Here is a 12675-nt window from a genome sequence, read left to right on the forward strand (position 1 = left end):
TCGAAAATCTTTAAAAAAAATGAGGCACCAAAAATCAGTAAATAAAGTTCAAGGGAACAGATTAGTCATTAAACTGATTCACTCTGAGGAAGAGTAAAGACCAGGATTTGGTCTTCTTACACCTTCTGTAAGCACTGGCTCTCCCAAGTAAGGGTAGGAGGGGGAATTCTATGGATTTAAAAGCAGGTGACCCTAGTCACAACAGCCACACTTTCACTGCATAATTTAGGGGCTCGCTGGGATGCAGAATCAGTAAATCTTTCAGTAATTCATAAAAGCCTGATGGACTCCAGAGATGAGGCTACCCTTCTTTGAAGAAAGCCCCTACAGAGAACAATTATACATGGGACCATGGGAAGGTGAGCAGTTTGAAGATTTTTCAAAATACTGACAAGCCACCTGAGATAAGCAAGCACACTAGTTCACAGCCATTTTATCACCCAGATCACATCTTCTAGCTACATACTAGAAAAAAGGCTTTTTGAGAAGAAGCATCAGCAGGCCACATCTGAGGACAAAAAAGGAGCCAACTCTAAGGCAGCCCACAGGAAGTATGAGTCAGAGACACTGATTAGCTTCCTAGGAAGGGCCTGGGTGCTTGCCTTTGGGACAGCAACAAAAAACAGACTTGTCAGGGAAGTCAGACACACTCTGCTGATGGAGGTGAGGGGTCAGCCGAAAGGCCTCCTGTAGAAAGAAGGCTGAGGCCTGGGAGGGAGCCTGTAAAGGCCTCTGACTTCCTGGCAGACCACAAGAACTCCACAATTTTAAGTAATTGGCAGAAGAAATAGCATTTTCCCTGAAGTCTTCATCTTATTGTCACAGGGGTAGGGATGCAGGGAGGCAGTATCTATGTCTGTGCTTATCGCCGTGTCCCCAGCCTAACCCTGGACACAAATGTATGTACTTGTACCTTGTCTCCCCTCATTTACATGCAAGTGTCATGGGAGCAGGAACTTGGCCACCACTGCATCTCTACAAGCAGAACAGGGCTAGCTTCATGTCACATCGGGGTCATGGTAAAAAAAAAAAAAAAAAAAAAAAAAAAAAGGTTTTGGGGTAGCACACAGCAGGTGCTCAATACGTGTTCATGGAGTGAGTGGAACCAAGAATGAATGAGAAGCCTGTTTGCACTACTTGTCCCATCTGCCCCTACTTCAGAGATATTGGTAGGTAGAACAGAATTCCAAAATGGAACACCAAACCATTGAGAAAGCAAAGCTGGCAACACTGGAACACTCGCTCAGGAAGGGGATACTGACATTAACAAGGAGGAAACCTGATTCCCCACAACTGCATACACACATAGATGACTGAAATGCTAAGTATTCAAGCTCTCCCTGAATCCATACCCCATTGTGACCAATTACAAGAAGTAAGCTGTGCATACTGAACTCCTAATTCTCTAACAGGGACTCTCAACTGAGGTCAGGCCATTGGCAGGTTTCAGGGCTGCTTATTATATACAGAGAAAATACTTAGAAACCACATGTCTGACAAAGGACTAGTATCTGAACTATATAAAGAACTCTCAAAACTCAACATCAAAAAACCCCAAATAATACCATGAGAACGTGGGCAAAAAGGTGGACATTTCACTGAGGAGAATATACATGTGGCAAAAAAGTACAAGAAAAGATGCTCAACATCATTTGCTGTTAAGGAAAAGCAAATCAGAAAAACAATGAGACAACACTGCTCATATTTATCAGGATGGCCACAGTGAAGAACAGCAATAACACCAAATGCCAGCAAAGACAAAAAGGAACTGGATCACTCAAACATTACTAGTGGGAATGTAAAATGGTACAGCCACCTGGAAAAAGACTTAGGCAGCTTCTTTAAAAAGAAAGAAAAAAGTTGAGGCTACCATATGACCCAGCAATTGTACTCTTAGAGATTTATCCCAGAGATAAAAACTTATGTTTGCACAAAACTCTGTATACGAATGTTCACAGCAGCTTTATTTGTAACAGCCCTGCTAAACTGTGGTCTATCCATACCCACAGAATATTTTCTAGTCATAAAAAGGACCTATTGACACACAATAGCTCAGATGAATTTCCAGAGAATTATGCTAAGTAAAAAAGTCAATCCCAACAGGTTATATCCTTTCTTTCCCATAACAGTTTTGAAATGGCAAAATTTGAGAAACAGGACACATTCATGGTTAGCAAGGATTAGGGTGGGGGTAGGAGGTGGGAGGGAGGCAGGTACGGTTATAAATGGACAGCAGGAAGGATCCCGCCATGTTGGAACTGTCCAGTGTCTTGCTTGTGGTGGAAACAGGAATCTGCAAGGGCATTAAGACTGTACAGAACTTATAAACACACACACACACACAAGTGAAGCTCAGGAAATCTGAATTGGAGCAACAAGTCCCATCAATGTCGCTCTTCCGGTTGAGACACTATACTGTGCTTTCACAAAATGTTACCATTAGGGGAAACTGGGAGAAGGGTATGAGGAATCTGCATTATTTCCAACATCTGCATGTAAATTCACAATCACTTCAATTTAAAAAGTCGTGTTTATTTATTTATTTATTTATTTATTTATGATAGTCACACAGAGAGAGAGAGGCAGAGACATAGGCAGAGGGAGAAGCAGGCTCCATGCACGGGGAGCCCGACGTGGGATTCGATCCCGGGTCTCCAGGATCACATCCTGGGCCAAAGGCAGGCGCCAAACCGCTGCGCCACCCAGGGATCCCCCGTGTTTTTTTTAAACAAAAATAAAGAACAAAACCTATTACAAGCTCATTTCCATAAAACAAAACCACACACAAAAGTATATGTTTATGTGTGTACATGTTATGTGTGTCTAACTATATAAGCCCATAGAAAACAAGTTATAGATGTAGAAGAGCCCAAAGTTTTCTAGCATGTTCTCTCTGGGGAGGAGGACTCTGTACCTACCATGTACTCAGCAAGCACTACTGTACACAGACACACAAAAGAAAACCAAAGAAAGTAGGGTCTAAGATGAAGCAATCTATCTAAAGTCACACATAAGTGATGGAGCAAGAAGTCAAAGCTCATACGACCCTTCCACAATTCCACATTGCCTCTGAAACACAGGCAACTCAACTGCCATACAATGACAACAGAAGAAAATAAACAAACCATTCCTCTGGGGACTCTGAGGTTTTCAACTTTCTAGAAACCCTTTATAACAGAAACCTAAATCGTTTAAATAATGGCATTTAAAGTGGGGAGGAATGACAGGATAATACATACAGCGCAATATCATATATTGAAAAAGACAACCCATAAACAAGTGTTTCTATGTGTATATGTTTAAGTATGCAAATGCACAGACCTTGCAGAACATGTACCATCTCTGAGAACCAAGGTGAAAGAAGAGTGCTGGTCAAGGGGTATCTGGACTTCAATCACAGTGTTAGAATTTGAGAACGCATTCCAATTCAAGTATATTTTGTCTATTTTTTTTTAGGAAGGGGGAAAAATAAAGCAAACACTTACTGCATTCATAGATCTGTTCCAGCTTATCCACAGAAGAAAGGGAGAAAAATTTATAACCGGACTTACTACCAACAGCTAGGGACCTGCAAAAAAGCCAAATCAGAAATAAGAGCTGATACGTGTAGACAGTGATAATGCACAAACTAGCTCCATGTTACCAAATAGTAACCATCCTTTCTACCAAAAATTAGGACAAATAATTTCACAGTTTGTAGCAGGTGAGTGGTGGCTGAGCAGAAGAGGGGAAAGTGGCAGAGCAAGGTGCCCCACCTTGCAGCCATGAAAAGGGGAAGACCAATAAAATACAGACAATATTCTTATTTAAAACCTACAAAATATTAAAGATAAATTGGACAAATAAACAGAAGTAATCAAACGTAAGTTAATGACCCCCTTAGAACAAAATGGGGTTTCTTAAGTGATCTGATATATATATGAGTCCAAAAGCTAAATAAGTTGACACACCAAACTTTAAACAAAGACATTTACAGCCTAGTAGATGATGACATTCCTCTGCCTTCTGCCAAGGCCACAGCAAATGCAGCTCAATCACCTATGTTACACTATGGCCGGGCAGTGGGGTGGAAATAAAACAGAACCAAAAAGCTAACTTAGAATCTGGTATCAGAAGACTACACAGCTGACCTACAAAGAAAAGGTGAAGCCACTCACACCCAACACCAGCACCATGGCTTTTGCTAAGAGGCCTGAAGGGGAGCCCTGGGACACAGAATGAAGTATTTCCTCATTAGAAGATTACTACTCTCTGGAATGTGACTAACCACAGGGGGGGGGGAAAAAGAAGAAGAAAGCACAGCTTTGAGAAAGAGGACAAGCAAATAAAACAGGAAGCATGGGACATGAGGAAGTAGCTACAGGGACTGTTGTGAATTCAATATCTGGGAGGACATGAAAACAAGTGGAGGCAGAAGACTAGAAATAATGAACACTGATGTTTCTTTTTTTTTTTTTTTTTAAAGATTTTATTTATTTATTCATGAGTATACACAGAGAGGAGAGAGAGAGAGGCAGAGAAACAGGCAGAGGGAGAAGCAGGCTTCACGCAGGGAGCCTGATGTGGGACTCGATCCAGGGTCTCCAGGATCACACCCCGGGCTGCAGGCGGCGTTAAACCGCTGAGCCACCAGGGCTGCCCAACACTGATGTTTCTTACTGGGAGTATCTGCACACCAAAGTAAAAATTAGGGTTCCTCTCATGGTCATCTCATCTATTAAAAACTTGAAATTTCTAACCTTTTTCGCCAATATGCAAAAGAAATATATTCAAAGAATGGAGCTGCTACAAGCACTATTAAATTTTTAAGCTGTTGGAGCACCTGGGTGGCTCACTAGGTTAAGTATATGCCTTTGGCTCAGGTCATGATCCCAAAGTCCTGGGATTCGAGTCTCATGTCTGGCTCCCTACTTAGTAGGGACCTGCTTCTCCCTCCCTCTGCCTCTCCCTGCCTTGCTCCCACTTTCTTTCTCTCAAATAAAATATTTAAAAAACAAAACATTTTTAAGTTCTAACTGGCTCATTTTAGACATTTAAACAGAAACAAAATTTTCTAACAGCCCTTTTTAGGGGACAAAAATACCTCACTATACTGAATTAATTACATCAATGAAGTAATTAGGTATTGTTACCTGTAAATATTTTGAAAAGCAATAAAGGAGCCAATAAAAATAGAAGAATATCCAGAAAAACTATAAATAAAGCAAAATCTCAGCAATTTAGGACTTTTAGGAATTTGGTGTTTGGGAAAATGTTTTCCAAAAAAAAAAAATAATGCTATTTTAAGCACCAATACCTTTTCCCTCACCATTTCTGATTAAAAAATGAAAAAGTCTTTTATTATATGCTTTCTTGTGTTCCTATCACCAGGGGATAGGTGACTCCTATCACCTATTTTTCTTGGACTCCCATCATTAAACTTACTATACTATTGTAATACATTGACCCCCCTCAGATGCTCCCAAAGGTTTTGTGTACTGACCTCAAATGGCCAGACTGTAGTGGTGAGGCTTTATTTTTTTTTTTAATTATTAAAGATTTATTTATTTATTAATTTGAGACAGAGCGAAAGTGAGGACGAGCAGGGGGGAGAGGCAGAGGAAGAAGTAGATTCCCTGCTGAACAGGGAGCCTGATATAGGGCTCAATCTCAGGACTGTGAGATCATGACCTGAGCCGAAGGCAGATGCTTAACTGACTGAGCCATCCACACACCCCACTACAGCATTTCCAAAAACATATTCCACCTTTCGTTTTGCTGACAGGTGTCATTGCCTTGTAACCCTCCCCCCAACATTAACAGCCCCTCTCCCTTGCTAATTTCTTGTTGACTTAGGAACCAAATCACCAAGCTAATTGGCATTATATATAAAACAAGCTTAGAGGAGGGCTTCTTCCATGGGCAAAGTGAATGAGCTTTAATTAGTTAATGAGAACCTGGATTTTGATGTTGTGCTCCTAACAGAAGAAGCTGTCAAAACGAGGCGTTGGTGACCAAACATCAGAATCTTCATGTTTTTACAGATATTCAGTAACTGGCTTTGGATATTAAACACCTCAGCTAGAATTTTAATTGCATGGTTTACAAAACCTCAATCAGTAAGAAATGCAAACAAAAATATTCCAATTATTTTTGATAGGTATATATGGTATAATATAAATATATACTTTATCAATAAAAGTAGTGTTTTTAAAGGGTGATAACACTAGCAATCGGGTTCATATATCTCTCTTTGGGGATTGATCCTGTTTTTTAATATTTTCTCACGATATGCCTGACCACACAATGGCAGACACATTAATGGAACAGGTGGAGTAAAAGGTAAGTTTGAGATTCCCTTATTAAATAATCTTATTCCCCAATTGTTTGTGTGGTTGGTTTTTATTTAAAGTAACACAGTGAGATCTTTTACTGACAAGGGAAAAACCAGCTCACTGTAATAGAAAAAAAGGATATATTTACTCAACCCCACATTTCACTACTATACCCCTGCCTTCAACTGCGCCTGGTGTCAAAATCCAGAGACCCTGTTATACATTCTGGAGACAAGATCCATGTCCTTTGCCAGGATGGGAGAGTGAGTGCTTCTGAAACATGTTTTGGGCCGATCCTCTTTATCTTCATTCCACACCCACCTTTATATTCCACTTCTAGAACTTCCCTAGACTGCCAATCCTGAGCCTTTCAGGGATTCTGAGTTTAAACCAGATTGGCTCTCTGCTTTCTCCACTAGCAATTCGAGATCCACTTTCCTGTACTGCTTGCTAACTTCCAAAATTTTGTTGCTAGTGACTCCTCTCTCATTCTCCCTATCCTATGGGTTTCAACCTTCTAAAATATCTTAGGTATTTTACTGACTGACATTTTAGTAGGGTTTCGGGAGGGAGCCAAAATAAATGCTTGTGTTTGATCCACCATCTTCAACGGCAAGTCTGTCAATTAATTTAAACTTGAGTGTTACAATATCTAAAAAAACGGTGATTTCCACTAAAAACAAAATAAAAAACCACCCCAAAATGTAAATCAGATCTCTTTCTTAGCTTTTTCCTTTTCTTTGCCCTCTCACCAATAATTAGTCCCGACAGGCTTTTCCTTTCCATTATCTTCTTACTTGACTAGAGGGTTAAGTGGCATCAGTCCTTACCCACAAAAAGGGAACGAGCTGAACTGCTGAGACCTGGGAGACCCGGGGGGCCTATCTAGTAAATTTCCCACCACAGCAGACCCTTTCCCTTCAGCCTACAGCATTTCCATCCTAGGTCTCCACCTGGATGGCCCTACAGCCTTAAAACTCCACAGGAGCCAAAGCAGAATTCATCTTTTGCCCCCAAACCTAATCTTCCTCTCATCTTTCCCCCATAAAGGAATCACTGTTCACCTCTAAATTCAAACCAGAGTTTTGGGAGTAATCACCCACGTCCCACGGGTCACACCAAGTCCTAAAAGCTGACCAGTCTCCTCTCCATGGGCCACTGCTGCTGGACAATATCCTCCTGGGCGATTGTCCTGCCCTCCTCCAACATATCCTCCACCCAACAGGCCGAATGACCTAAAACTTTTAAGGTTGGAGGATCCTTAAAGACCATCCACAATGAAGCCTCTCAATATACTGATGAGGAGAAAGTGGATGGAGAGAGGTGACTTCCCCAGAATAGTATCTGTAACCCAGAAGAAACTCAGTTAAACAAGCGTCTCCATCACTTTTCTGGACACTAACATCAATGCTACAAACAGAAGACTTGGGAAATCAAGTCCCTTTCTTTCATCTATCCCTTTTGGAGATGTAGTTTCAAACAGACGTTGCCAACACCATCATGGGCTTCCCACAAGCGGAGTGGCATCTGGTGGAGGACTTTAATCCTTGACATTTCCAGTTAAGCAATACTCTGCCACTGATTAGTTTGTTAACTTCAATTTCAAAAGCCAACAATTAATTCCTTCAAGGTAAATCTTCCAAACCGTTACTTTCAGAAACTAGGATTGGAACTAACTAGTCAATAGGTAACAGAGATCAGCTATACCTGGTGCCTCTTTCACTGCTCTAGCTTTAAAAGAAAAAAAAAAATGGTAAAAAACAAAACTTCTTCATACTTTTGGGCTAAGAATCCTAGAAAAATGAGCACAATATTTGAAATCATATTGCCAGGACAAAAAGGCAGGACAGATATACCTTGGTATACAAGGAGTATCCTTTTATTAAGCATTACTGTATAATGTACATATATTCTATCAAGTGAAATAGAATAGAAAAGGCTTCCAGACTTTCTCACTGAATACAGTGAATGTAGATCCCAGACCAGTAACTTCTGTCTTGTGAAAAACTGTGTTTTTCTATTAAGATAGTTTCTGGAGACAGGCAAGGGAGGCAAAGGGGTAAACTCTGCACCTTCTCCTCAGGAACTCGTGTATTTCTTAAGACAGATTACAGCCATCTTAATTGATAAACTTCGGGTAAAATCCTATTTCTTAACAATTTATGTTTATACTATATCAAGGTCTCTAGAAAGTTCAAATTATGACACAGAAATCTCTTGAACTTCAGGACTCACTGAAAGTGGGAAACACGTGATTTCCAAGTGTGAAAAGGTCTAACTTCAGGCCAGACTGAAATATTCCATTATATAAGAGATTTGGCAGCCTGTTTGAAAGAACAGCAAAAGAGAACTCATTCTCGTATTTGGTTTCCTTTCAATATAAATGACAGGTAGTGAAAAACTGGAAAAAAATGGCAGAAAATATTTTGGAAATTCAGTAGTTTATACAAGACATAAAAAACCCACAGAACCTACCATTTCTTACCAATCTCAAAATACTAAGGGCTTAAAAACCAAATCACAGATGGCTTGAAATGCTCTATTCGGCTCCTGGATGAATATCATATAGTCTCTTCCAGTTACAACCACCGGGCAACAGGTTGTCCAAGATGTTTTTGTTTTACTGGTTTTTGGTCACACAGTACACTTAGGTATTTTAATCTTTAAAGGTTGCTACAGTATGATTTCTAAATTCAGTGTCCTCCCAATCCTACCTGAGTGGGGCAGGGTGGGAAGATCACTGCAAGAGAACTCAGTCCTGCCCCCGATCCACTATTAGCCAACTCTAAGATCCAGGTGCAGCTCTGGACCTTGTGAACTTCAGGTTCGGGGTCTGCAGCTGGAGCAGGGCATCCGCTTTCTTCCTACCCTCACTGCCATCCCACTGCTGGACCATCTGCACTGACCTCCCAATTCTGGGGAAAAGGGCTGCTGAGCACCTGCTGAGCACCTGCTGTTTGCCGTTCCGCAACTAACTTTTCCCTTAAAAAAAAAAAAAAAAAAGCAAAAACAAAAACTTTTTCTACCTTTCTGATTCCATTCAAGCCAGTAACAACTCAACCAACTACTTACGATGAAGCCAATGACCCATTCCTCCTCACTTACATCACTTCCTCTTACTCACTTCCCAAGATGGCTCTCCTCCCTTCCAGTCCCACAACTCCTTCTTCTCCAGAAATTTCATCTATTAACTATCCTCACCGGTCACCCCGATAGCCTCTGAAGAATGAGCTTCCAACCCACATGGGCTTTTGGACAGACAGTGCTCCGAATCCACGGGGTGGCATCAGTGGCTCCCCCTCTTCCCCTAAGGACCGCCCATTCCTCGAAGCACCCAGACTCCTGGAGTATTTGTCACATCCCCCTTGACTCAGTTTCTCCCCAGATCAGAGGCCATGATTATTGCTAAATGTTTCTTGCTCAGGCAGGACATCAAAGTTGCCTTAAAAAAAAAGAAAGAAAGAAAGAAAGATTGAAAGAGACAAGAAGAAGAAAAGGAAAGAAGGGAAAGGGCCCCTAAGATGATAAGGGGACCAGGAGAAGGACCTGGGTGGGGGGGAAGAGTGGGGGAGCGGGGAAGAGGGCTGACGAAAAGAAGGGGAGGTGAGACAGAAGGAAGACACTCTCACCGCTCTGGAAGCGGCTGTGACAACAGGTCAGCGCACAAAGTTCCGCCCCAACTTCGTGAAAAGGGAGGTCCCCCCAAAGGTAAAGCAACCATTCTTTCGGTCGGCGGCTGAGACCGCTCCCTGTCTCCATCACCGGCCTCGCCCAGAGGTCGCAGCCCCAGCGCCGCGCCGCGCAGCGCCCGGAGGGTCCCGAGGACAGCGCCCCTCCCTCCAGGCTCCGGGCCCGCCCCCGCCCGCCCGGGCCTCCACCCCCAGGCTCCAGGCCCGACCTCGGGGCCGGCCCCGGCGGCGGGCTTCCACCTGCTTCAGCCCCAACCTCAGCCCCGCCCCCCGGCCCCGGCCCCGGCCCCGGCCCCGGCCCCCGCCCCCCGCCCGGCCTTACGTGTTGTCCTGGTTGAAGTTGGCGAAGAGCAGCTGGCCGGCGCCGGCCTCGCCGCTCTGACTCGCCAGGTTCATGGTGGGCGCGGGGCGGGCGGGCCCGGCCAGGGGCTCGCGCGCGGGAGGGCGAGTCGGGTGAGCTCAGGGTCGGGGCCGGGCCCAGCTCGCCGCCTCGCGGGCCGCAGCTGGCTGCCCGGGGATCAACCGCCGCCTCATCCCGTGCCCGCTCTTGTTTATGCTCCGGAGCCGGGGCGGCCTGCGCGCCTGCGCGGCCCCGCCCCCCGGGGCACGGCCTCCCACGGCGCAGGCGTATCGAGGAGGTCCCGCCTCTTCACCTCTGGCCGCGGCCTGGGGTTCCGGCGGAACGTGCGCACGCGTGGGGACGCGCGGGGGCGCGCCGGGCGGGGCTTGCGGGCGCACCAGGGCGGCGCATGCGCATGCGAAATAGCGAGGCGCTCCGGGCACTTCATCGTGTTGTCAATCAATATTCGAAGGGCTCGCCGTGTGCTAGTCGTTGTGCGGGATTTTTTTATGTACAGCATCTTATTTGATGCTTATGACAACTCTACTGAGACCATATTGTATTCCCATTTTACAGATTTGAAAACTGAGGCTCGGAATACTACCCTATCGGCCAAGTGTTAGACCTGAGAACTGAAACCCGTTCTTGCTCAAAGCCCACACTTCCTGCGCCCCTGGCAAAGGAAACCACCTTCCATGTATTCATACCTTCAATAATATTTAGAAAAATAATAATAAATAAAATAAATAAAATAATAATATTTAGGAAGTACCTCCCATTTGAACTAAATAGGTGTCTTTCCCCTTACAGAAGTTGCAGTGGGGGAGATACTTAAACACAATTACAAGTCGGGGTACAAGAGAACATATAATGAGGTCACTCAACCTAGACTTGGACAGGGACTGTGCAGTCAGAGAAGGCTTCCTGGAGGAGGTGAGACCTGAAATTTTTTTTTTTAAGATTTTTATTTATTCACGAGAGACAGAGAGAGGCAGAGACACAGGCAGAGGGAGAAGCAGACTCCCTGTGGGGAGCTGGATGCAGGACTAGCTCCCAGGATCCCGGGATCACGACCTGAGCCAAAGGCAGAAGCTCAACCTCTGAGCCATCCAGGAGTCCCGAGACCTGAAGTTTGAATAGTAAATAACCAACCTAAGGAGATGGAAGCATTCTGTATGGCAAAGGTCCGCAGATGAGAGTGTGTCCAGGGAATGCTCCGCTCAGTGTTGTTGAGCTCAGAGTGGGTCGGTGGACACGAGACAGATTTGACTTGTGAAATCGGAGGTGACCAAATCAAACTGGATGTTGTTAGGCTACATTAAGCAAGAGACTGAACATTATCCCAAGAACAATGGGCTGCCATTGAAAATATTTAGGCAGGAGAATGGCACAATCAAATTTGTGTGTAAGGAAGTTAATTCTAGCCACAGAGTCAAGAGCGCATTGAAAATCATTGACGAAAGAATGGCCTTTTCTATTGAAGGCGCTGGCTCTCCTACCTCACACCAAACTCAAAAACTAGTTTGAGATGGATTGTAGATGTAAATGTGAAAGGTAAAAGACTAAACCTCTAGAAGAAAGCATGGGAAAATGCCTTTGGGGTAAATAAAGTGTTCTAAACAAGCACTTTAGAAAGTACTAACCACAACATAAAACATTAATCTTCATCGAAATTAAAAACATCAGTGCTCATCCAGAGACCATTACGAGACATGGAGGAGACAAGCCTCAGAATGGGGTACTTATACTTGCAATACATATATTTGCAACATGTATTTTTGACAAAGGGCTTCTTTCCAGAATGTTAAAAGAATTTCTACAAATCAATAAGAAAAATACCAACTCTTTTTTTTTCCCTGGGCAAAATACTTGAGTACAGGCATTTCACAAAATAGCAAAATGGCTAATGAGCACCTGAGAACGTTATCATCATTACTATTCAACAAGGAAATGCAAATTAAGAGCAAATGAGATATTACAAGCATCTATCTGTTAAAATCAAATAGAAACAGAGACCAGACTTGAAAATACTCTGAGTAGAGAAAACCAGTTTAGTCAGACAAGCGAAGCTTAATTTAGCTTATTTTGTAAGACGGGCAAAGCTAACTTGACCTGGGTCACTTCTTGCTAGTGCCTCTGAAAATCATAAGCAAAAAAGAAGTAGTTCCCCAAAATTGATAAGAGATAACTGCTAACCAATTCCTTTGCATTTAAGAAAATTCTAATAACCAATTGGCAGCCCATTGTTCTTGGGATAATGAATAGTCACTATAGAAGCTGCTGTACAATGATATGCTTCTGAGCCTCCTTCCATGTTTTGATTTCCATGCTT

At 43.4% G+C, this 12675-nt stretch overlaps 1 protein-coding gene across 8 annotated transcripts in view; it reads right to left on the bottom strand.

Moving 5' to 3' along the window:
• WIPI2 (WD repeat domain, phosphoinositide interacting 2) overlaps positions 1-10570 on the bottom strand; it is a 42044-nt gene extending 31474 nt beyond the window's left edge. For 3 of the 8 annotated variants that reach the window (XM_038539573.1, XM_038539570.1, XM_038539568.1), the window contains exons 1-2: positions 10326-10570; positions 3486-3568 (exon numbers count right to left, since the gene is read on the bottom strand). In XM_038539573.1, coding sequence (XP_038395501.1) covers positions 3486-3568; positions 10326-10399 — 157 coding nt within the window. In that variant the 5' untranslated portion in view covers positions 10400-10570. Of the gene's footprint in view, positions 1-3485; positions 3569-9943; positions 10142-10325 lie in introns of those variants that run through there. The other 5 variants (XR_005360647.1, XM_038539572.1, XM_038539569.1 and 2 more) reach the window with 4 other exon arrangements.
• Positions 10571-12675: the final 2105 nt, after the last annotated feature.

The sequence above is a fragment of the Canis lupus genome, chromosome 6, assembly GCF_011100685.1.
Source record: "Canis lupus familiaris isolate Mischka breed German Shepherd chromosome 6, alternate assembly UU_Cfam_GSD_1.0, whole genome shotgun sequence".
NCBI classification, from domain to species: Eukaryota; Metazoa; Chordata; class Mammalia; order Carnivora; family Canidae; genus Canis; species Canis lupus.